This window comes from Pan troglodytes, chromosome 6, assembly GCF_028858775.2.
Source record: "Pan troglodytes isolate AG18354 chromosome 6, NHGRI_mPanTro3-v2.0_pri, whole genome shotgun sequence".
Taxonomy (NCBI): Eukaryota; Metazoa; Chordata; class Mammalia; order Primates; family Hominidae; genus Pan; species Pan troglodytes.
In genome coordinates this window covers 36,104,391-36,131,394 of record NC_072404.2, presented here as the reverse complement: position 1 = coordinate 36,131,394, position 27,004 = coordinate 36,104,391, and the positions used below count along the sequence as shown (strand labels likewise).

At 36.7% G+C, this 27,004-nt stretch overlaps 1 protein-coding gene across 2 annotated transcripts in view; it reads right to left on the bottom strand.

The window, feature by feature from the left end:
• ZNRF2 (zinc and ring finger 2) overlaps window positions 1-27,004 on the bottom strand; it is an 82,712-nt gene that overhangs the window by 30,118 nt on the left and 25,590 nt on the right. For both annotated transcript variants that reach the window (XR_010158405.1, XM_003318233.5), the window contains exon 2: window positions 13,477-13,572. Coding sequence is in view for 1 of the 2 variants with exons in the window: in XM_003318233.5 (XP_003318281.1) it covers window positions 13,477-13,572 (96 nt within the window). In the remaining variant the exon portion in view is untranslated. The remainder of the gene's footprint in view (window positions 1-13,476; window positions 13,573-27,004) is intronic.

The following is a 27,004-nucleotide window of genomic DNA, read 5'->3' as shown; positions in this document are numbered from 1 at the left end:
TATACACACATACATGTCCATGCATGTGTCAGAAAAATGCAGATTTTACACTCTACAGAAGAAAATATATATGCTTCTCTTATATTCACAATTTCCAGAACTCAATGATGTACTTGGCCACATAGAAAACATCAAAACATTTTAAAAATATAGAGAAGTATGGACAGCTTTCTCTAATATCGAGATCAAAATGACTTCCCACTACACATTTTCCTGCTCCCCTAAATTTTCTCTGCAATTATAATGTATCTTTTCTACATAATCTCTGAATCAAAGAAAAAGTTAAAAATTAAATGAGAAACTACCTAGAAATTAACAAAAAAATTAAAATCTCAGATAACTAAAGCTATAAGAAAAACATCTCTATGCCTAAAATACTTTCATTATTAATACTTTCATTATTTTCCTTTATTATTTTCATGTTACCTTAAAACACTTAAAATATTAAGAATTAAATATAGTTCCCCCCAAGACAGAGCCACTGTGTTAATATTGCCCTCCCTGAAACCAAACTACTCAGTGGCTGAGAAGATACCAAACTACTCAGTGGCTGAGAAGATACTTATGGCCACTTCTGAGGCAAATCCAAGGCAGTGCTATGGATAATCAGGGCAATGTTTACTTAAGGTGGGAGGGGGAGCACTTTTAAAAGTTTTATACAAGTAATATGTAGTCATTGGAAAAATATTCACAAGCCATTTCTTTACCAATCTTCTCTAAAATGTTTCCTGAACTCAACAAAATATTCAAGCATCCTTTGTAATATCTTTACTCCTTTCTTTAGAAAAATCATAATCATATTTTATAATTTTCACATTTGCCAAGATCAACACCTCTGGCATATGGTTTACAGCAGCTAGGTACTCTCAAAATCTCTTTACCCCTGAATTGAGTCACTCCACTGCTAACCTTCAAGTCGTTTCCAGCACTCACTAAACACAGCTCACTCTTTATGATGCCTCTGACATTTGCCTCTTTCCCCCCTTCCAACACATCACCTACACCCTGAACATGGAAAGTAATGAACCAATCTTTGAACTAGTCTTTAAACAAATTCTTTTCCTTACAAATACTTTTGCATACTAATATAAGATAAATATTCCAAGTTCCAAATAGTTTATAAAAGAATTTCATCACACAGCTATAATTTATCTTTCTGCCTTCAATTTTCCTTTAGCATTCATTCTCTCTTGCCCCCAACCACACCCTGCCTAGTTATCTCTAAACGTGGCCTCCCTTTCTCTCAAATCTTCTTCATCCTTTCAAGAATGAAGAACTAATTTATTTTTACTGTATGTATACATATAAATACGTATATATATATGTATATAATAATTTTGTAAAAGGGTAAAACTGCGGACAGATGTGGGCTGAGTCATAGCTATGCTCCTTAATAAAGGAAACACAAAAATGAGATAAATTTGAGAAAGTATTTTATTCCTTTAAAATCAGATTTCACCAATACCACATCTTAACGAAAATAAAAACTATGACCAGGAGAATAAAAGCTTTTAAAGTTTGAGGACAGCTATGCTGTTTCACTTGGTCTCTTGTACTGTTTTCTCTCTTCTTTCCTTTTAAACTCAAGAAAGCGTTCTTGGAATGTTAGAATGATACAAAAGTCAACCTTATGAAAGTGACAGAAGGAAAACGAGAACCCTCCCAAAAGGCAGGGCTAATATAAAGATTTATGAAATGATGAGGTAAATTAAGAATCAGTAAACAAAGAAAACAGATGTCATAGTCCTCAAACGTTATTAATGAAATCAGAAATAGAACCTCAATCCTACTTCAGGCTTTCTAGATTCATCAGGACTTCCTTCCTTCTCATCAAACTAATTATTTTTATTTTAATTTATCTTCTATGCATTTCTTTTAAAATAACCCATAAAGAAAAAAAAAGTACCTCAACATAAATACATTTATCCATGTACTTTTATAGCATTTCTATTTCTATACAGACTATAAAAGGTTCTATGCTTCTACAAAGATTAATTTCTGCTACAATCCTAGTAAGCAATCTGTCTGTCATCAAATCTAAACTTTATATGTCAGCTGTGTAGGCCACCACATTGCTTATAAAAAGTAGAAATATTATATATCTTTCCATTAAACTGTAGCTTTAAGTTGTCACATATGATAGCAGTAGTTTTCTAATTAACCTCCCACTCCCTACACCCTTACATATTATAGGATTCATACTGTCATGCAAGACTTATAGACTTCTAACTTGGAATTAAATAACTACCAGATTTTTAAATAAAATATCGAAAGAAAAATTTTAGATTTGTTAGCATGTTAGATAATAGAGTCCTCTCCCAAAGCAATCTATACATTCAATGCAATTCTATCAAAGTACTAATGTCATTTTTCACAGAATCCAAAAAATCCATTCTCAAATTCATATGGAACCAAAAGAAATAGCCAAAGCAAACCTAAGCAAAGAGAACAATGCCAGAGGCATCACATTACCTGACTTCAAACTATACTACAAGGCTATAGTAACCAAAACATCATGGTGCTGGTACAAAAATAGACACAAAGACCAATGGAAAAGAATAGAGACCTCTGAAATAAAGCCACATACCTATAACCAACTGATATTCCACAAAGTCAACAAAAATAAACAACAGGGAAAGGACACCCTGTTCAATAAAGGGTGCTGGAAAAACTGCCTAGCCATATGCAGAAGAATGAAACTGAACCCCTACCTTTTATTATATATCAAAATTCATGCAAGATGAACTAAAGACTTCAATGTCAGACTTCAAACTATAAAAATCCTAGGAAAAAAACTAGGAAAAACTCTTCTGGACACTGGCCTAGACAAAAAAAACTTATAGTAAGACGTCAAAGGCAAACGCAACAAAAATAAAATTGACATTTGGGACTTAATTAAACTGAAGAGCTTCTTCACAGCAAAAGGAATTCCAACAAAGTAAAAAGACCACCTACAGAATGGGAGAAAATATTTGCAAGCTGTGCATCGACAAAGGACTAATATCCTGAATCTATAAGGAACTTGAATCAACAAGCAAAACCCCCTTAAGAAGTGGGCAAAGGCATGAACAGATACTTCTCAAAAGATGACATACAAGCAGCCAACAAACATATGAAAAAATGTTTATCACCACTAATCATCAGATAAATCCAAATCAAAACCACAATGAGATACCACCTCACGCAAGTCAGAATGACTACTATTAAAAAGTCAAAATATGGGCTGGGTGCGATGGCTAATGCCTGTAATCCCAACACTTTGGGAGCCTGAGGCGGAAGGATCACAAGGTCAGGAGTTCAAGACCAGCCTGGCCAACACGGTGAAACCCTGCCTCTACTAAAAATACAAAAATTAGCCAGGCGTAGTGGTGGGCACCTGTAATCCCAGCTACTTGGAAGGCTGGGGCAGGATAATTGCTTGAACCTGGGATGCGGAGGTTGCAGTGAAGTGAGATGGCGCCACTGCACTCCAGCCTGGGCAACAAGAATGAAACTCTGTCTCAGGGAGAAAAAAAAAAAAAAAAAAGTCAAAATATGGCCAGGCGCAGTGGCTCATGCCTGTAATCCCAGCCTTTTGGGAGGCCATGGTGGGCGGATCACCTGAGGTCAGGAGTTCGAGACCAGCCTGGCCAACATGGCAAAACTCCATCTCTACTAAAACTACAAAAATTAGCCGAGTGTGGTGGCAGGCGCCTGTAATCCCATCTACTCAGGAGGCTGAGGCAGGAGAATTGCTTGAACCTGGGAGGCAGAGGTTGCAATGAGCCAAGATCAAGCCACTGCACTCCAGCCTGGGCAACAGAGTGAGACTCCATCTCAAAAAAAAAAAAAAGTCAAAATATAACAGAGGTTGGTGAGGATATGGAGCAAAGGCAACACTTACACACTGTTGGTGGGAATGTAAATTAGTTCAGCCCCTGTGGAAAGCAGTATGAAGAACTCTCAAAAAACTAAAACCAGTACTACCATTCAACCCAGCAATCAATCCTACTATTGGGTATCTACCCAAAGGAAAAGAAATCATTCAACCAAAAAGACACCTGCACTTGTATGTTTACTGCAGCACTATTCACAACAGCAAAGTCATGGAATCAACCTAGGTGCCCATCAATGGTGGACTGGATAAAGAAAAAGTGGTACATATACACCATGGAATACTACACAGCCATAAAAAAAGAATGAAACAATATCATTTGCAGCAATATGGATGCAGCTAGAGGCCATTATACTAAGTAAATTAACGCAGAAACAGAAAATCAAATACAGCCATGTTCTCACTTATAAATGTGAGCTAAACAATGGGTACACACAGACATAAAGATAGAAACAACAGACACAGGGAACTCCAAAAGTGGGAAGAGAGGGAGGGGGACAAGGGTTGAAAAACTACCTATTAGGTACTATGTTTGCTACTTGGAGAATGGGTTTACTAGAAGCCCAAATCCCAGCATTACACAATAGATCAATGTAATAAACCTGCACATGTACCCCACCTCCTCAACCGAAATTTATTTTTAAAAGGTAACAGGGCATCTACAGCATGTTTACCTCTCAAAGTCAAGAGTAATATTTCTTAGTAATGGCAACAGGTCTTGTTAACTTCAGCACTCATTACCTGTGAAGTTCTTCTGTGAAGAACTATGCGTGATTTCTCATTTGATTTTCACAGTAACTCTGTGAAGACAGGTACTATTTCTAGTCTCATTTTTTTACGAGAGAGAAAACCAAGACTAAGATTACACTCCTATTAAGTGACAGAATTAGAATCTGGACTCAACAAGCTGAATTTAAAGTTTGTACAAAGTACTGCTATACTTTGTAACAATTTAAACACAAATTGGTGCTACTTTTGGGCAGCTATGTGTATTTACAGAAGGGAAGTAAAACTGAATTTAGTGCCTTATAAAATGGGCTTACAATTTTGGTAACTGGATGAGACTAACTACTGTCAAATTTCTTATATGACCATTTCTGATCCATTATCTTTATAAAGTAAACATCTGCTAAATTTCAAATTACTCCATAAAACAAGAAGCATTTTAGAAATGTTAACACAAATGGAACACGGTAAAATATTATTTTTTGGGTTACAATAACATTTTTCTCTTTTTGTTTGGTATTTGTGGTTTATAGTGTCTCTAGATATGGATTTATTTTTATTTATGGCAGTTAAGATCACTGCGCTCTTTCAATCTGAGAATTTCTAGCTTTCAGCAATTCTATAAGGTTCTCCAGCATTTCCCTTCAAATACTGCCTCTCCACAATTCCATCTCTTTTTCTGCGATTTTTATATGTATGGTGTATGCTCTCATTCCAGGCTCCATGCCAGGTACTCTCTCATATTTTCCATGCTTCTCTCTCTGTTACACTCTGTGTAATTTCCTCAGAACTACCTTATACTTGACTAATCCTCCTTGCAGCTCTATCTAATCTGCCACTTAACCTATCTATTCAGTCAGACTCTAATTTCAGTGATTAATGTCTAGTTAAATCTGAATATTTTTCAAAACTTTCTGTTCTTTATTTACAGTGTCTTATTTTGTCCCATATTTCCTATTCATCTGTTTATAATTTTAACTATTTGAAAATAAAGCTGTTAATTTTAAAAGTTCTTAGGGGTAATAATTCTCATATCTGCTTACTCTCACTCCTTATTTGTCATTTTTCATCACAAGTTCACCGTTAATAGAGACTGTATGTTAGTACAGGAATCCCGTATGGGTTTACGAACAGTTTTGGATTTGTTTCTGCCAGGCTATTCTGGGATATCACCAACTTTGAGATTTTTGTAAGGCAGTAAAAGAGATTTGACATTTCCCATTGCCTTTAACATCACTCCATGGAGAACAGTCAGTTTGTAGCATAAAAAATAGCTCTTCAATTCTGCCTTACAATGTAAGCTGTATCAAGTTACTTAAGACTACAATTAGGGATCCACATTTAAGTTAAAACTCAACCACAGAAACCACCAATGTACATAAATGAACAGAGACGTCAAATCAGAGAACAGAAACCTGCCACAGAAGGCAAAGTTCACACATGCTCAAGCAGCAATAACTTAGACTTTCTTATTTAAAATTCTGCTTAGTAGCTGGCAAGTTTTCTTTTTTTTTTTTTAACTTCAGTTAAAAAAAAATGCCAATTTCAGAAAGCATCCTGAATTCAGAAAGATTAAAATGTGTTTTGAGGGGAGAATCTTAAAACCAAGAAAATGTAGTATATAAGGCAGAAGATAGGCTTATAACTTATAATAGTACCTCAACTCCCTGGAAGACCAGATTATATCTACAGTGGGAAAAAATATGCTCTTTCCTGCAAACATGTTAGACAGGAACCCAGATGATTAGCAGGCTGTATATGCAAACTGGAATCAAGGTGCTGACAGCCTGATACAATCACCTGCAATATTTGTGTGAGCCTGACAAAATAGATTCTCCCACAGACAGTGTAGAAATTGGCAGCTTTTTTCATCATTTTTATTACAGAACAAATTGCCTTCCAACTGGCTCAATCTTTCTTCAAACATGTTTACTTTAACAGGGTAATAGTCACATCTTGCTCTGTCCATAGAGTTGTTCTTCTTTCTGATGATTCTGAATAGCTCCGTTTTGATTCACAAGTTTATAATTTAACTCCCAGAAGACAACTTTATTTCAAGTTGTACCTCTTCTAAGTACACATGCACAAACATAGTACCAACCACAAGTAAAACAAAGATTCCTTAAATATAAATAAATCTTACTGCCTTGAATCACAGAAGTCTAAAGTAAAAACTGAACTTCATATGATATAAAGTATACCATAATCAGGTACAGTTTAAAGACCAATACAATCAAGACTAAGAATTTGCTACATCAAAGCTACAATAAGATATGATCTTATTGTTAAAACAGCTTTTATCAAAAAGACAGGCAATAACAGATGCTGGCAAGGCTGTGGAGAAAGGGGAACCCTTGTACACTGTTGGTGGGAATGTAAATTAGTACAGCCATTATGGAGAACAGTACAGAGGTTCCTCAAAAAACGAAAAAGAGAACTACCATATGATCCAGCAATCCTGTTACTGGATATATATCCAAAAGAAATGAAATCAGTATATCGAAGAAATATCTGCACTCCCATGTTTACTGCAGCACTATTCACGATAACCAAGATATGGATTCAACCTAAGTATCCATCAACAGATGAATGGATACAGAAAACGTGGTATCTATAAACAATGGAATATTATTCAGCCATGCAAATGAATGAAATCTGTCATTTTCAACAACATGGATGGAACTGGAGGACATTATGTTAAGTGAAATAAGCCAGGCACAGAAAGACAACTATAGCATATTTTCACTCATTATGTGGGAGCTTAAAAAACAAAACAAAACAAAACTGATCTCATGGAGACAGAAGAATGATGGTTACCAGAGGCTGGGAAGGGTACTGGGGAAGGGGGATATAAAGAGGGTTTGATTAATGGGTACAAAAATACCTTTGGATAAAAGGAATAAGACCTAGTGTTTGGAAGCACAACAGGACAACTATAGTTAACAATAATTTATTGTGTATTTCAAAATAACTAGAAAAGCAGAACTGGTATGTACCTAATACAAAGAAATTATAAATGCTTGAAGTGATGGATGTCCCAATTATCCTGATTTGATCATTACACATTGTACATTTGTATCTGAATATCACATGGACCCCTATAAATGTACTATTATGTACACATAATAAAATTTTTTAAAAAAACTAAGAATTTGCTAATAATATTTAATTTGTTGGCTTGTCTGAAATATCCTAGAAGATAAGGAGCAAGGAAATGAAGAGAGCCTCTATACTCATAAAATTTGTATTAGATTCATAGACTATACAAGGAATTATTAGGTCCATAAACTCAACAATGAAGCACATGAAAGAGGGAAAAGTATATGAAACAGGCAGTCCTTCACATGAAGGTAATCTATGTTGTTGAATACTCACTGTGGCATTCTTAATTTTTTCAAGCTGCCAAAATACCATCTGCAATAGATAATACCACCCACATCATTCAAAATCCTTCCCTGCCCTGACAGCCTTGGGCGTCCCATTGGGATCTCTGCCGAGCCAGCTGCCCAATCCCTGAGAGCTTCTACCTAGTCAGCCAATTTCTTCTTCAGGTACCAGGACATGGGTGTTCAGATATATTGTGCATTTAAAAAAATAAGAAGGTTTTGGTGAGCTAGTCTGAAAAACCAATATTTCAAATATCATCTCTGTGACAAAGAGTCTGAAACTCTAAATCATCAACTTGTATTTGAATTTCTGGAACTCATCCAATTCAGGAGCTTATCTATATAAATATATCCAGTCTGAAGAAAACAAGCCCCACTATTCTTGTGTTATAACTATGAATGTTTATAGACAGTTAACATTCACTTAACAAATAAATTTCAAAATTTCAGATCTAGCTACTTTGGAAAAGGCTGCAAAAGTGTAAGTTAAATGAACAGTATGCTGAAAAAAATGTTCTTGTTTGAGCACTAACACAATTTAGAGGCCCAATGTATCTGATGTATCTCTCTATGGAATCAACATGTAGGAATTCAAATATAAAATTGTGAGGAATCCAGTTGACTAAAAAGATTCAGTTTTAGAGATTCTCTGGCTTTACCTTGTTCTACTTTATAATAATCCTAGATGGTTTGCTTATTAGGTATTAAAGGAGCCAATTTCCATTTGGACTCATCACCTGTGACAGACATTTTGGGGGGGGGGGTCTGACTTTAAAACAAGGTGGCATTAGAATTCCCCTTGCCTATGATAGGAAAGTACATTATTAATCTGCCACCTCTCTGTAACCCTCCAAATCAGTCCAGGCAAAGCTCCTTTCTCCTTCACTTACTCATAACTGGCCACTGTCCAAGAGCTAGTTTTAAAACCTCAAAAACTATACACGGTTTTTATTAAGAAGCTGTATTTGCTTCTTGCTGTGAATGTTTATACAATTAATACATACTTTGAATTTTTTATCTCTACAAAATAAAAAATAAAAGAAGCCAGGCATGGTGGCATGCACCTGTAGTCCTAGCTACTTAGGAGGCTGAGGTAGGAGGATCACTTGTGCCCAGGAGTTTGAGGCTGTCGTGTGCCATGACTGTGCCTATAGATAGCCACTGAGCTCCAGCCCGGGCAACACAGCAAGATCCTGACTCTAAAAACAAAAATATATATATTTTTATTTTTTAAAGCTTTCAGTCAGCAACTTTAAGAATGCCTACAAGTTTATTTACTTATTGCATGAAATTTATTAATTTCTAGATTGAAATACTGTTAAATATTTAAAATTCCAAATATTTGATTGTTATAGTATCCCCAAGCAGAAGGTTATATATTATTTCTTAAGACACCAAACAAGTGATCTAGCAGAAAAGTTTAATGACTTAGGCATAGTTAAATCAGGAAATTAAGAACTGTCAAATATCCAAACCTGACCAAAAACAAGCAATGGGGAAAGGACTCCCTATTCAATAAATGGCGCTGGGATAACTAGCTAGCCATATGCAGAAGATTGAAACTGGACCCCCACCCCGCGCCAACTTCCTTAAACCATATACAAAAATTAAGTCCAGATGAATTAAAGACTTAAATGTAAAATCCAAAACTATAAAAACCCTGGAAGACAACTTATGCAATACCATTATAGACATAAGAACAGGCAAAGATTTCATGACAAAGGCACCAAAAGCAATTGCAAAAAAACCAAAAATTGACAAATGGGATCTAATTAAACTAAAGAGCTTCTGCACAGCAAAGGAAACTATCAACAAAGTGAACAGACAACCTACAGAATGGGAGAAAATTTTTGCAAACGAAGCATCTGACAAAGGTTTAATATCCAGCATGTATAAGGAACTTAAACAAATTTACAAGAAAAAAGCAAACAACCCCATGAAAAAATGTGCAAAGGAGATGAACACTTTTCAAAAGAAGACATAAATGTGGCCAAGAATCATATGAAAAAAAGCTCAATATCACTGATCATTAGAGAAATGCAAATCAAAACCACAAGGAGATACCATTTCAAGCGTCAGAATGCATATTATTAAAAAGTCAAAAAAAAAAATACATGTTGGAGAGGCTGCAGAGAAAAAGGAACACTTAACACACTGTTGGTGGGAGTGTAAATTAGTTCAACCATTGTGGAAGACAGTATGGCAATTCCTCAAAGACCTAAAACAGAAATACCATTTGACCCATCAATCCCACTACTGGGTATACACCCAAAGGAATATAAATCCTTGTGTTATAAGACACATGCATGCATATGTTCACTGCAGCACTGTTCACAAGAGCAAAGACATGGAATCAACCTAAATGCCCATCAAATGATAGACTGGATAAAGAAAATGTGGGTCCATATATACCATGTGAATACTACACAGCCATAAAAAAGAAGAAGATCATGTCCTCTGTGGAAACATGGATGGAGCTGGAGGCCATTATCCTCAGCAAATTCACACAGGAACAGAAAAGCAAATTCCGCATGTTCTCACTTGTAAGTGGGAGCTAAATGATGAGAGCACATGGACACAAAGAGGGGAACAATACACATTGGAGCCTACCAGAGGGTGGAGAGTAGGAGGAAGGAGAGGATCAGAAAAAATAACTAATGAGTACTAGGCTTAATACCTGAGTGACAAAATATCTGTAGAACAAACCCCCATGACACAAGTTTACCTATATAACAAACCTGCACATGTACCCCTCAACTTAAAAGTTAAAAAAATTGTTAAATATCACAATACACAAGAAGACTGTATTATAGATATATTACACAAAAAGTAAACATACAGAATACTAAGACTGTGTGTAAATATATTATTATATGGTCAAATATATTTGTGATTTTCAAATTGAAAGCCAGAAGCTTTAAGATTTATGGATATTTAAAGGCACTCATATTAAACATAAACAATTATAGAATATAAGATAGTGGAGCAGGTATGAAAAACAAACCCATATACTTTTAGTCTCAAATTTTGAATGAGAACACTTTCTATTTCTTAAATAACTAAACTTGAAGTAGATAATGCAAAGTAGCCAATTCAATTTCATAATGCAAAAAGGTTAGGATATAATCAACAAATACATTTATTATGCCAAGTAACTGCTTAAAACCACTTTCACATTTCATCAGCAAATGAATGGCAAAAAGTGCTCTATTGTCAACCCTGTAATAGGGTGGCTGAAGCACCACCATACTAGAAAAAGTGAAGGAAAGGGAAGAATTGAGACACTGATTCTTAGATCAACTTGCAAAACACTACCAAAAGTAATATGCTCATTTCAATGTTAAATTCTATCCCTCCCAACATTTTTGTTATCTGAGGAGAAAGCTCAGATAAGTGCTGCTATATCTACTAAGTTTTTCATAGAAACTTTTTATTTAACCAATAATTCTTAGCTCAAAGACATCAGTGACGGCCGGGCGCGGTGGCTCACGCCTGTAATCCCAGCACTTTGGGAGGCCGAGGCGGGCGGATCACGAGGTCAGGAGATCGAGACCATCTTGGCTAACACGGTGAAACCCCGTCTCTACTAAAAAAAATACAAAAAATTAGCCGGGCGAGGTGGCGGGCGCCTGTAGTCCCAGCTATTCGGGAGGCTGAGGCAGGAGAATGGCGTAAAACCCCGGGGGGCGGAGCCTGCAGTGAGCGGAGATCGCGCCACTGCACTCCAGCCTGGGCGACAGAGCGAGACTCCGTCTCAAAAAAAAAAAAAAAAAAAAAGAAATCAGTGACTATTACTATTAGTAGGCTGTAAGCTCCATTTCTGTTCATTCACTGCTATATCTCTAATTCCTAACACAGTACCTCGCACATAATTGATGCTCAAAATATATGTTGAATTTAGCCAATCTTTCAATTGGCTATAGTGTTTACTGGTACCCTTTCTACACATTTTATTTCAGGCCAAAATTTATATTTTAAAAAAATGAAATTTCTCTTAAGCTTTTGAAGTCTGTTTCTTTATAAAATTTTGAAAACAACTTTCATTTTTCCTTCATTTTATTCTATTCATTGGTTAGGACAGAACTACTTGATTTTTCCCCCCCAAGTCTATTCCAAAGTATGCCAAGGCTACATTTAAAATCTTTCCTAGGTTTTGGAATATCTAGAGATTTTGGTCAGGAAAGAATGGTACAGTCTAAAACACCAGACCTAACAAAAATACCAGTTGGCTCCAGAGCTCACAGACTAAATTTGTGTATGGGAGGAAAGACAGAGACACATATGCACTGCATAGGTAGAGTTTTGGGTTTCTCTTAATGACTTTTTCTCCCATTAGGCATCTATTTACTATTGAATAAACTTTTATTCTCCCTACTCCTCATATATGTTCCCTTCATTTACTCTATACTCTTAAACAAAAAGAAAAAAGTTGCAATTTCAACCATGTTTACTTACTTTTGAAAATGGCCATTATGAACATTACATTTTACTTAGGCTTAACCCAAAAGATTTTATTTCAATGCAGCAGTTCTCAAACTGTGGTCCAAAGAATCTTGTACAGTAGGAGAAGTGGAAGAGCCTTTGAAATCCTTTTAGATTAACAAAGTAAAAACTATTTTCATGGTAACACTAAGACAGTATCTGTTTTTGTTTTGTTTTGTTTTGTTTTGTTTTGTTTGTTTGTTTGTTTTGAGACAGAGTCTCACTCTGTCTCCAAGGCTGGAGTGCAGTGGCACAATCTCGGCTCACTACAACTTTCGCTTCCTGGGTTCAAGCGATTCTCCTGCCTCAGCCTCCCGAGTAGCTAGGATTTCAGGTGTGCACCACCACACCCAGCTAATTTTTTTTTTTTTTTTTAGTAGAGATGGGGTTTCACCATGTTGCCCAGGCTGGTCTCAAACTCGGGATCTCAGGTGATCTGCCTACCTCGGCCTCCCAAAGTGCTGGGATTACAGGTGTGAGCCACTGTGCCTGGCCATATCTGCCTTTTTCATTCCCATTCTCTCCAGTATAGCAGCAGAGTTTTCCAGAGGACACAAGACGTGCCATATCACAATAAACTGAATGAAGAAGCAGATGTGAGAATTCCTTGTCATGAAGCCTGATATTAAAGAGTTTGTAAAAATCCTGAAAATGCCACTCTTGTCACTAAATATTTTGTCTTAGAAAATTTACTTTTCATTTAAAAGTTGTCAACATAATTATATTTATGTTTAACAAAATAAATTAAAAATTATAAATTCTGTTTTAATTTATATGACAAATATGGATAGACATAACCCAAGAAAAACTCTTTGAAGTCCTCAGTAATTTTTTGAAGTGTAAAGAAGTCTTGAGATCACAGAATTTGAGAACCACTGCATTAATGCACTAGTAAAAACAGAGAGAAAACAATGTCCTTCCCTCCTTTTAAATTAAACTTGAAACATGAAATTCATAAAATGTAAGTTAATTCTAACTTAAAATATTATTTTAAAGCATTGGACTTACCATTATAGGTTATTCGTGGCTTTGTTAAACACATTACAAGATGCAAATCCATTTCATCTGAGGGTATAAATTTTGAGCATACAGGGCACTTAAATCCTAAAAAACAAAAGAAACTCAAGTTACTTAACTATTCTGAATATCCAGCTATGGCTTTTAAAAAGCATGGAAAATCAAAAAGCGTTTGAAACTTCAATATTACACTTACTGCATTACACTGTTTATGTGCAACTCAAGTCAGGAAAATTTTGTGATTATAATATCTGACTTTTGTATCAGTTTATGAAGATGATCTCCTCATCAAACAAAACAAGTTCAAATGAGAGGGATGCAGTCCACTACAAACTCCTGTATCTCTCTCTGATGTACTGGTCCAGGTATTCTCGTTTTTAATTTTTTACATTAGCCTGTACTCATGATTTCATGTTATTACAAGCTTTGTAATCTGACTACTCTTGTGGAAATTACCTTTACCAACTTGGTATAGTACACTGTGAGTCACAAGTTTTATAGCTAAACAGTACCTTAGACACTATTCTACCTCAATAACCTTAAAATTTTATCTGATGCAGAATGTGAAGCCTTTCAGAACAGCAAAAACAGGTCTAGAATCTAAGACTCCTGACTTCTACTTTAATGGTCTTTCTGCCACACCATGGCACTGAAGTCATAATGAAAACAGAAACTAGCATCAGATCGGGGTACAGGTTTTTGCAGTCAATTTTTGACACTTAAAAATTAGCTAGTTTCCTACATTATTCAATCTGCACTACTAAGTATTTGCCTGAAGTACTCCATTAAAAATAAACTAGCAAAATAAAATAGGGACTATTTGATGTATTCAGCTCTGTTCTGCCCCCTCACTTACCAAGGTGAAGTGTCCCATCCCTGCCTTCTTGCTGCTAAGACAGTCCTCAGATATACCATGTTCCCCTGCTGTCCTACTGCTCCCTCCCCTGACACCACTAAGCTGTTTGGAAACCTGAACCCAGATAGCCAACTTATAGTTTGGCTAGCCACAAATCAGAAGTGGAACAAAAAGATGGCATAGGCCAATCAATTTTTTTTTTTTTGGAAATATGATTAAGAAACAGTGCAAGACTATATTGGCCAGCAGTAAAGAGCTTAAGCAGAAAGGTCAAAAGTAAGTAAAAGAGAGACAGTGGTGTCCATGACGGCTCAGGTGTAAGCTGAACTTACGAGAGAACAGAAACTATAGGCAAGCACAAGAAAGAAGGCCACATGGAGCTAGAGTGTAGACAGGAACAGAAGCACTGTGAGAGACAACTAATAAGATGGGTGGTGAAAGAGACGTTTTGGCAGCTCTCTAGTTCCAACACATGTGTTCTCACAGGAACTGTCCTCCCTTCACTGTGACGTGAAACTCACTGCAACCAAATGAGTGAGGCTAGAATTATACCTCATGCCGAACTTTATAAGGATTGGGAAAAAGATTTTGGCACAGCTAATCCTCCAGGTATTCAATTTCCTAAATGAAATATATGATTTTGTACAATGTTTTTCAAACTGTAGTACATGCATTTTAAAAGAAAGGAATAAAGGTATGTTTACTTCAACTTCTTGAAAACCACCAAAAAGAGAAAGAAAAAAAACAGGAAGGAGGATTCGATTAAAACAAGTTTGTCCAACGCATGGCCTAATGTGGCCCAACACAAATTCATAAACTTCCTTAAAACATTATGAGATTTTTTGCAGTTTTTTTTTTTTTAGCTGATCAGCTATTGTTAGTGTATTTTATGTGTGGCCCACAGAAGCCAAAAGATTAGACACCCCTAAAAATGAAACTATAAAAAATGTGGCCCAAGGAAGCCAAAAGATTAGACACCCCTAAAAATGAAACTACAAAAAAACTATAATGGCCAAACACAGGCTACATCGAATACAGTGAAACTGATCAACCATGGGGAGAAAGCAGAGATCCTAAAACTGCAACCAGATTTTAAGCATCAACTAAAGAATTCTTGCCTTGAAACTTAAAAAATTTGCTTCCCTGAAGTTAAACTTAGCATAAACGAGGGCAAGAGGCAACTGATTTGAAACATCAGAATCATCTGGGTACTGGCAAACAAACTTAAACAAAAGTGCAATATTGTGAACCTAAAAAGCCTCACTTGAGAGCCATCCAACTGCCTACAAAGTAGAGCCTAAGGGGAAAAACAGTACGTACAAAGAACCACCTGGATTTCTAGTTAAATACAGTGAATTAAACACATGTTTCTCTCTCCTCCCCTCCAAAACCTACTAAAATGAAAATAAATAATATTTAATAAAAATGAGTTAAAGAACTTGAGAGAAGTCGGCAGCAAATGAGAAAAAAAAATAGATGAAAGCATCAATGGCACGGAGCAAACACAGATCCTGAGTGTCTGCACAAGTAAGCCAATTCTCACTAAATAATTCCCAAAGGACTCAGGCATCTGGAGCTCCATGACTTCCCAACACAGTAGTGATACATGAGGCTAAAATCTAGACTGACTGAAAGACTGAATAAAAAACAGATCCTGAGGTCCCCAATCCATTACATACAGCCAAGCAAATACCATACCCCCACTAGAGCATGAGAATGGAGATTTACTGTGGGGAAAACAACAACAACAACAACAACAAAGAATATTCGGAATTGAGAATACCAGGCACGGCAACGGGCAGGGAAGAAAACAGAAGAATAAAGATCTCCGAACTGAAAAAGGTCCCACTCCATAGCCTCCATCTCTACTAAGAAATTGGTAGATTCTTCTCTTAAATCAAAACGTCTCACAGAATGATACATCAAAATCCTTGACTATTAATAAGCCTTATCTTTGCACATAAAGCTTCCAATCAGTTTTTTAAGGCAGCTCTAAGGCATTATGCAACAGAAGAAAAAAAAATGTATCATGGTTAAACACATCAGAAGCAAATACCAAAGACAAATAATGAATTTAAAATATTTGCAATGTATATCAAAAACAAAAGGACAATATCCTTAATATACAAATGCTCCTTGACTTAGGATGGTAAACTGAAAATATCTTCAGTTGAAAATGCATACACCTAAACTACCAAACATCGTAGCTTAGGCTAGCCTACCTTAAATGTGCTCAGAACCCTTTCAATACCGTATTCAATAAATTACATGAGATATTTGGCTCAGCACCACCGAGTTTCATTATGTATATTGCTAGCCCTGAAAAATATTGAAATTCAAAGTATAATTTCTACAGAATGCATCACCTCCACACCATTATAAAGTAAAAAATCCTAAGTTAAACATCTATGTAAAGCACTCTTAAAACTGTATACATATACATGATATGCATGTGGGTACTACTAGTATGTATTTACATATTTACTTAACCACAGCCTGTCCATTTCTAAATTCTTTGTTTTGATTCATCCTTGATTCATCTCTCTCTGTATAGTTATCTTTCTATATACCTGAGTAGATTTATTTATAAATGTATGTATCGATAGATAAATTATTTATATAGAGAAATTTCTCTATGTATATATAGAAAGATCTGTATAGAGATCTACATATATAACATATATAGATAATTATTTGGGACACATGGCAGAGGGGTCTTCAGAGCTCTTGGAAAAAAATGGGACTCAAGAAGTGTATTATCTTTAAATACTCAGACTCAGGACTCAACCAACAGATGAATCAAAACAAAGAATTCGTGGTTAAATAAATATATAAACTCACGGACACACAGGTAGTACACACATGCACGATTCTATTTAAAAATAAAAATATGTGTAAACAACTATGGGAATTATCTCTACAAAACAGTACTAAATATTACAAATGTAAACAGTGTGAAAATGATCAAACTAACAAAAACTGGGATGGGAACAGCAGGATCATCTTGGTGTATAAAAGGCCAAGAGAGACTGTGATGAAGAGAGTCAACAGTAGAGATGAACCAGATCATTCTGCTCTTGTTAAACAGAGAAGAAAACATATAGACAATGAATCACTAGTGTCATTAATCCTTCTCTTCTACCCAAAGAACTTTTAGATGGTCACCAGTATCCTACTAAGGTGTCATCTTTCTCCAGGAATCTTTCTCTAAGTGCTCTACCCCAAGGTCAACTCGATCATTCCCTCCCTTTGTATTTCTTCCATACCTGGACAATACTTCAATGCAGCACATGGCCCTGTGTTTATTTACATGTCAATCTCCTTATTATCCTTAATAGTCAGGTGAAAATACAGAAATGTGAGGCCCAATAGACCTGGTAAAATCCTGTTTCTATTACATACAGACTAGGTGACCCAAGGAAGGCACTTCAGCCCTCCAGGCCTGACTTCTTCCCTGTAAACACTGATACTACTACTTACACATTAGAAATTTGGTGAGAATTAAAGATTATAATGTATATATAATGCCTGCAACATAGTAAGTATTCAGTAAACAGTGGCTATCATTTATTGAAATTTTCCCCTCTACACTTTTCAGACAACTCTTATTCTTTGTAAATTCTTAAAACAGTACAGTTCTTGCCCAGGAGTTTGAGGCTGCAGTGAACTATGATCCTACCACTGCACTACAGCCCGGGCAACAGGGTAAGACTCTGTCTCTAAAAATAAAGAGTACAGTTCTAAAACGACATTTTTTTTTTTTTTTTTTTTTTTTTTTTTTTTTTGAGACGGAGTTTCGCTCTTTCACCCAGGCTGGAGTGAAGTGGCGCAATCTTGGCTCACTGCAACCTCCACCCCCTGGGTTCAAGTGATTCTCTTGCCTCAGCCTCCCGAGTAGCTGGGATTACAGGCACGCACCACCACACCCAGCTAATTTTTGTATTTTTACTTGAGATGGGGTTTTGCCATGTTGGCCAGGTTTGTCTTGAACTCCTGACCTCAGGTGATCCGTCCGCCTCAGCCTCCCAAAGTGCTGGGATTACAGGCGTGAGCCAACACATCCAGCCTCTATAATGACATTCTTTAATAATAAAATCCAGATTCCTATTAAGAAAAACTTTCTGTAACTACTCAATGACACATACTGCTGCATCAAAGTTACTTTACCAAATGCTTTTCCATTGTTGATGACTAAGGCAAAAAGATTTTTCGTTGTATCTCCAGTGGCCCAACCCTACTTTTAACTCAGTATTTGTACATTGTTTCCTCCTAGAAACCAACCACAAACAAAAAGGGACTGATCCTAAACCTGAGACTGGTGAATATACCAATTGGCAGGAAAAATACAGGTGAGATTTTTGGGTTTTTTGGTGGTAGAAAAATTACTCCAACCATCAAGTCAGATCTGTTAGGCATGACAGAAGATGAAGGCCCTATTATGAGATTTACATACCAAATCATTATTCTACAACTGCAAACAAGTCATCTAAATGCAACTTTCTTAGTTATGAGAGTTCCCAATAACCACAAACAAAATAAAGACACCAGCAAAAATCACCCAGAAGAACTGATTCTCTCAATCACTATATCCAAAGAGAAATAAAGGTAACCAGGGACTACATTAGAGACAGATGAGATGCCAGATGTTTGGACTCTTCTATTTTAACCTTTATAATAATCCAAATATTCTGCCCCTCCCCCAGATGTCATGAACCTCCCTCCTATGTCATCGACCTCACTGGCGATAAATGTTCGCTAACCAAAGCCGGCACTCCAAGTTTCCCCAAAATCAAAACCATTCCTTTATACTGTCCCTAAAACAAAGCTCCACTCCATCTGATCTCAATTAGGTAATTTGACTAATTAAAGTTATTTCCAGAAGGCAATACTCAATAGGCTTAACACTCCCCTACATAGAAATGCAATGAATATGACAAACAATGGAATGAATCAGTGACAGAGGAATGGGTTCAGGAGATTTTTACAGCAAGCAACCTCCATCTGCTACACCAGGCCATACAAAGCTCTTCAGGTAATACAAAACAGAAGCTGTCATTCCATCTCTGATAATGGAACTAAAGAATATTAAGCATAAGGAACCTACACTCTCTCTGTTTAAACTGCTCACTTAAAGAGAATATAGGTCTAAGTGGAAAGACATCAAAAGTGCCAGAACTGAGCTCTTCTGATTCCTAAGCTTTGAGCTTTCTGTCACAGCATCCTGGCTGTTGGCCCTCTTTTGCATTACTGAATGCATGCAAGCAACCCCATGCCACCATTCCCTGTACAAGGCTTTCCCACTATTTCCCACTATGAGCCTAATACAAATTTGGTGTTGCCATTTAATTATTTTCCTCCAATAGAACATACCCATTACATCTCCATGCCTTTGCTCTTGATTAAGTCAATATTTTCATCCTACTTTACTAAAAATTTACTCCCATCCCTTCAAGCCCAGATCAAGTCTCACCATCTCAATGAAATCTTTTAGAGAACTCAAAAGCAAAATGTCCTTCTCTGTCCTACTGAATTCCTTTTACTGATAACACTCATTTGACATATCATGTATACTACTACTTCTGTGTAGATCTTATCTCCCAAATTTGATACCTGTGCGGCAGAAATTGCATATTATTCTGCGTATTACATCTGATCACTCTGTCCAAGCACCCAGCTAGACCTACAGTCAACACTTAATAAATATCCAAATAAATACAGAAATGAACTATACAGTTGGCCTCAGTTCTAGAGGCAAGAATGGCACAATTAAAGGCAGATTAGGAAATTCTAATTACTGGTGATTATAACCACAATTATAAGCACTGCTTGCAGGAATGCACTGCATTTTTTTTCAAATTCCGTTCAAAGGTCAAATTGTTTTAAACATGCCAGTAAAAAAAAAGGGGGGGCAAATAAATCCACTTCTATAAGCAAAGAACTTTAGAGTATATAAAACATAAGCGCAGGAAAAGGCCTGGAATCTAAACTGAAAAGATGAACTTATCTCATTTACTGGTAGGATCTGTTCTGAGTCTGGCAAATACAGAATTATCTGTTATGAAAAATTTCCCAGAAAATGCAAGCTAACTAACTTCTATAACCACAGGCAGGATCAGTTGCAGATGACCTAACTTCTCTCTAAATTATCACGGTTTTCTAATAGGTATACTTTCTGCTATAAAGGAAAAGTTGCTCAAGAGGCCAAAGAGGAAACACCTAAGTAAAATCTATACACTTAAAAATGACAGCGACTTAATAAAGGACAAAAACATCTGAAATAAAATTAAAATAGCAGGACAGCAAATGTTCCCATAACACAATATAGCAGAATACATTCTGAAACAAGGTAGCAGGAAACGTTTTAACCTTGTTCAACAAGCGTTTTACCAGGCTAAATAGCTAAATGTCTAATTAATCCTCTGATAAATCCTCCAAAGCAATCCTTGATGAACCTATAAAACATCAGTATACAACAATTTGTATAACAGACATTCTTGAATAGCTTAGTTCACCTCAGGACCATATATTCAGTCCACTAGGGAAAATCATTACTTCCTACTATCTACCAGTTTATGCAATTCTTTTTTTTTTTTTTTTTTTTGAGATGGAGTTTCGCTCTTGTTGCCCAGGCTGGAGTACAGTGGTGCGATCTTGACTCACCGCAACCTCCGCTTCCCAGGTTCAAGCAGTTCTCCTGCCTCAGCATCCCAAGTAGCTGGGGTTACAGGGATGTGCCACCAAGCCCAGCTAATTTTGTATTTTTAGTAGAGATGGAGTTTCTCCATGTTGGTCAGGCTGGTCTCCAACTCCCAACCTCAGGTGATCTGCCCGCCTCGGCCTCCCAAAGTGCTGGGATTACAGGTGTGAGCCACAGCGCCTAGTCTGACAATTCTTTTACTTTATTTTTTTCATATATTCTCTTTGGAAAGAACATGAATGAAGCAATTTTAAGTGAAAATTATGATCTATTTTTTGTAGCCCCAAAGTCATTAGTGTGCCTCTCATGACACACACTATCACTCAAATATTTGAATGAATGAAAAGCTATCCAAAGCAGTTTTTTATGTTAGATATCAGTATGCTGTAATGACTCATTAAATGTCTTACAAAGATTCTTTAAGTATGCCCTGTAGGCGTCTTTTTACCCACCCACCCCCCCGCCCCGCCCCACCTTTTTCTTTAGTTAGGGACAAAAAACAAACTTAATTATGGGATCAGACATTTTTAAGTTTTACACTGTGTACCTAACAAATGCCCTCCGTGTTGTCCAAAAAGAGTTACACTTCTCCATGTTCACTGTAATTACTACCCACACCAGGTAGACTCAACTTTGTGAGAATGCAAATGCACTCTAAGGGAACATCCACTCTAATCTCCTTTTACAGATAAGAAAACTCAGTGAGGTAAAAATTCTTGCCAAAACTCATAAAACTAGTCAGGACTAGGGCCAGAACTAGGACTCTTTTCACTACACTCTGCAGTCCACTCATCTCTCTACCAGATCTCTCTCATAGCATTTATAACCAATTAAACGATTTACAATATCTTGTACATAAAAATGTTACAACCATGCAACAATCATAGGGGGTCTATTTTGAGATTTCCAAGGGATTATTTCGTGTGAATAGTAGCAAAAGAACAAACAAATACCAAAATACCAAAACAAAACACCAACGGAATGAATGGCTAAGATAAGAACAGACACTTAGGTACCATGAGCAAATCAAAATCCATACTGGGACCAAGTCTTGGATATCTTAACAAATACACTTCCCATAGGCCAGGCGCGGTGGCTCACACCTGTAATCCCAGCACTTTGGGAGGCTGAGGTGGGCAGATCACAATGTCAGGAGATCGAGACCATCCTGGCTAACATGGTGAAACCCCATCTCTACTAAAAATACAAAAAATTAGCCAGACATGGTGGCAGGCGACTGTAGTCCCAGCTACTCAGGAGGCTGAGGCAGGAGAATGGTGTGAACCCAGGAGGCAGAGCTTGCAGTGAGCCAAGTTTGTGTCATTGCACTCCAGCCTGGGTGACAGAATGAGACTGTCTCCAAAAAAAAAAAATACATACATACATACATACATACATATATATACATTTCCCATATTTGGAAAACTATGCAGAAACCCAGAGCGATAAAGTATTTGAGATTTAATAATTCCCCAACAACAAGTGAAAAAACTGGACAGCTATTGTTGAAGTCATAAAATGCAAGAAAAGCAGGCACACATTTTTATGTCTTTGGCATATTCACACTCTTAAAAATAACACTGCAGAGATGCCCCCTTTTTTCCCTTTCTTGCTTTTATTACTGATACCCTTTTATTACCTTCTAGCCTATCAATCAACTTTCTGTCCATCTTTTTTGTCTCCTCCATCTCACTCCCAAAAATATCCCATTAGCTTTATTCTTCATGCTTTACTGTCTAGATCATTTTAAATATATATAACCTACAAATCTGACAGATTAAAATAACTATAAATATCTTAACAGTGGGCCACGACTGACAGAGGGTATTTTCCTGTCACTGTGATGCTATGCTGTACAATGTTATGTTATGTAATGTAATGTTACGTGTGCCCCATAAAATGTATAGAAAATAATTCTGACACAGAAAATTACAACTTTATTAGAAAATAAAGGTCATCTTGAGCAACATGGGTATTTCCCTGGGAAAACAACCAAATAATATAATAAAAATTTCTCTTTTAAATTTGTTTGAATTAATAAATTAATCCATTTTACAGAATAATGTCAAACAGAGTACAACGTGATTGCTCTTATCAAACAGCTGATGAAGGGAAAGAACTAAACCACTATTCACAACGGTAGAAAAGTCAACTTAAACTATGGTAGCACAGGACAGGTCAGCTCTCATGGAAAACTAAATAAAATCCATGTGGCAATACAAACAAGGCATCCTTAATTTATAACATGAGAGAGTATGCCAGTAACACAACAAGGACCTAGGGATCAGTGGTTTACCTAATACAAATGGACCTTGTAAAATCGAACATACCGAACATATTCTGCCACCAGGGAACCTCGAAATGGCCACACATCACCACTGGGGGAGGAAGGTAGTGAATGAGGGTACAGAATGATCACAAGACAGACACAGGGAGGTTAAGTAGTTTTTTATTCTTCACTGGTGTGAAACAAGCTCACTACAGAATAGGAGGATGCCTCGGTGCCAACGGTAACTTAGTCCATATTCTCGGGGGCAATTTTAGAAATCTGACTAAGTATGCAAGGCACTTTTGGAACTGAGCATGAGCTTTAACAGTAGTTACAGTCTATTTGTTTGTTTTCATAAATATGACAACAGCCTCTGCTCTGGGAATTTTCTCTCAGTAGAAAGGCAGGGAGGGAAGAAGGATGGAGTAATGGCATTTGCTCTGGGAATTCACAAACTAGAGGGAGAAATGCATGTCTGAGCCACAGCTTCTCACCCGACACTAACTTCTCACATGTATAATGCCCACTAGCCTATAAGGCCACATGTAACATGAGCAATACGTTAGTTTTACCTGGGTCTTAGATTATATTGTAGAAGTCAAATGAAGAGAAAAAAGGTTTAAACAACTATGGGTTTCAGAATAATTACAACAATGAACTCTAACCTCTATGGCTACTGTTTATACGCATTGGCTTAAAGCAAAACACTAGGAAAAACCTGTACCAGCCACAGCTAAAATTCTCAATTAAGCTCAATGTCCCAGAATAATGTTTCTAAACAAACACATTTCCAATTCCCTTCAGTTGCAGAAAACTTAAGACCAAAGAATGATAGTAAGCTCCAGAACCAAAGTAGCCACTTGGGTACAGCTCACATGGCTTATACTTATCAACTGTTTCGTTTTAGGTTCTGTCTGTAAGGTATACATATAATCCCTAAAATATTATAAGATATACAAATTATTCCTCTCCTACATTTGTTGTCTTACCATGTTTTAGCTATTCCCAAAGCTATTTACTAAATTTCAGTTGAGTTTTACTAAAACTCTTACCTCTTTAAAATATAAACAAAAGAGAAATTACTGCTTTTAATGTATAGCAACCAGATAACAAATTCATTAGACTTAAAATTAATCCAAGAGCCACAGGTGTAGTTACAGTCTTAATGAAACCATCACTTAAATGTCTTTAGGACTTTCAAATAAAAATATAAAATGTTTTAAATAATTATACTGAACTAAAAAACATAAGGAATAATTTTAAAACATACCTTCCTCATGTTTCACATCACAATATCTGTTTACTTCATAGAACTATGTCAACGCAGAGTGACATATATATTTATTGGGTGAATGAACAAATATATCCTCCCTCCAATATATGCTGCTTCTTGCCCAGATTTGAAGATGAAGTGGTTTTTTTCTGTCTTCATAATTTTCTCCTTAGTACTCAATTGAACAAAGACAGCTCTGAACAGCTAAAAGACATTTTTAAAGCATGGTTCACTACATTTATGTCTCACTTTCCACACACACATACACATGCACATGAACGCACAAACACAACAGGAGCACTTTACTATGCTGTCAACTATCAGGATGTAACCAGTATCAAATGCAACAAAATACCTATTTAAAAATCCTCAGAGGCCTGGCATAGTAGCTCGCGTCTGTAATCCCAACACTCTGAGAGGCCAAGGAGGGAGGACTGCTTGAGTACAGGAATTCCAGACCACCCTGAGCAATGTAATGAGACCCTGTCTCTACGGAAAAAAAGTTTTTAAATTAGCCAGGCATGGTGGTGTGTGCCTGTAGTCCCAGCTACTCGAGAGGCTAAGGTGGGAGGATCGCTTGAGCAAATATAAAATGTACCTAACAAAATTTGATAGAATTATTTTAAATGACCTTTTAGCAACTGGGGCCTTAAAATCTTAAATATACTTGGCTAAAAGTATTTTTTGTTATTGTCAATAATCTAATTTTTTTTACAGCCACCATGGCGAATCAACAGGTAACAAGGAAGGCTAAATATACATTAACAGATTACTATCACAACTAAAATCTAATTTAAAGTATAGCAGTTTGGCACCTGACTGTAATCAGTATCGTTTACGTAGATAAAATTTTGCCGACTACTGTTTGCACTCAAATAATTGGACTCAGTGCTACCAGTATTTTCTAAAACAACGCATACATAATATAATCCTTAAGAGTTATGTCAAAAATTAATTCAGAACTGAAGGGCTGGTTCTACAAGGATTTTCAAGCTTAGCAGGTAGCATGCCAACTCCTAAGTATTTAAGCCAAGTTTCCTACAACTACCCTAGAACCCAGCGCAACTTTCTTAACACATCTGTAGTTAGTCTGACAAAAGTCATTAACTTTCTTTCCCATTGGGGCTCACCTATGGAAACCACTTTTCATTGGTATGTGTTAGTTACCTTCTTAAAGATACTGCTCTTCATGAAATTCACTCTGCATTATATACTTCCTTAGCTATATTGGGTTTGCTGGTAGTTCGTTTCTACATCCCCCAAATTCACATATGGAAGAATCAAATATAGCATTACAGACTTAAGCATTTATGACTCTTTAGGAATGAAAGGAATTAACATCCTACAGCCTATTTACTATCTATCTTAAAAGTTACTCGTAAAGAAATTACACTCGGGGTAAAATTCTGGGGTTGGTAAAGTGCAGGTTCTTGTGCCGGACCCCTATTGACTCCAAGGGGAATGGCACCAAGTTCAAGAGGCCAAAGACAAGACCCAGAGCCAGCAAACAAAACATGGGGTTTTACTGGAGGCTTACATACAGCGCAGAGAGTACCGCAGCAGTAGACTGGACAGAAGAATCACCTTACATACAGTCAAGGGGAGGCAGGCTGGACAGAAGAACCACAACAGCTTGGAAAAGGCATGTAGTTTATAAAGCATTTTCAGTTAGCATCCTCCCACTAACAACCTCCACCTGTCAACCTTCTTTCAACCCCAAACTTGGGACCTCGATCCCCTGTACAGCTCATGTTCCACAAGACAGGACAAGACAGGACAGGACAGGACAGGACAGGGGCTCAGATGTTTCTCCTTAGACAAGGAACGAATCTCCTAATTAGCCACTCTCAGATTCCCTAGCTTGGAACTCACATTCAGTCCTGTATGCCACACAGGGTCATCCTCAAGGTATGCTTAAGAAAATGGCTATCAGGTGCGTTTACCCCACATAGGTCTGCAGGCCAACTGTGGCCTACTGCCAATTTTTGTACAGCCCTTGAGTCAAGAACTTTTTACATTTTTTAACGGCTGAATTAAAATTTTTTAAAGAAGAAAATGCTATGGCATGTGAAAATTATAGGAAATTCAAATTTCAGTGCCCACTAACCAATTTTTATTGAACGTGGCCATACACATTCATTTATGTATTGTCTCTATGGCTTACCCAAACTACAAAAAGAGGGAACAGAGACCAAAAGATCTGCAAAGCCTGAAATATTTACTATCTGGCCCTTTACTAGACATTTGCCAACCCCTGGATTAAGTCTTTAAGAACTGTTCAAAATATCCAAATATTTGTTTCAAAAGAGGAAAGAAAACCATTTTGAAAAAGTTTGGTTATGACAAAAACTCATCTGTAAGCTGCCAGTAAGTTGGATTAAAAAGTTTAGTCTAACCAAAGAGCTAAGGAATAATGAAGATGTT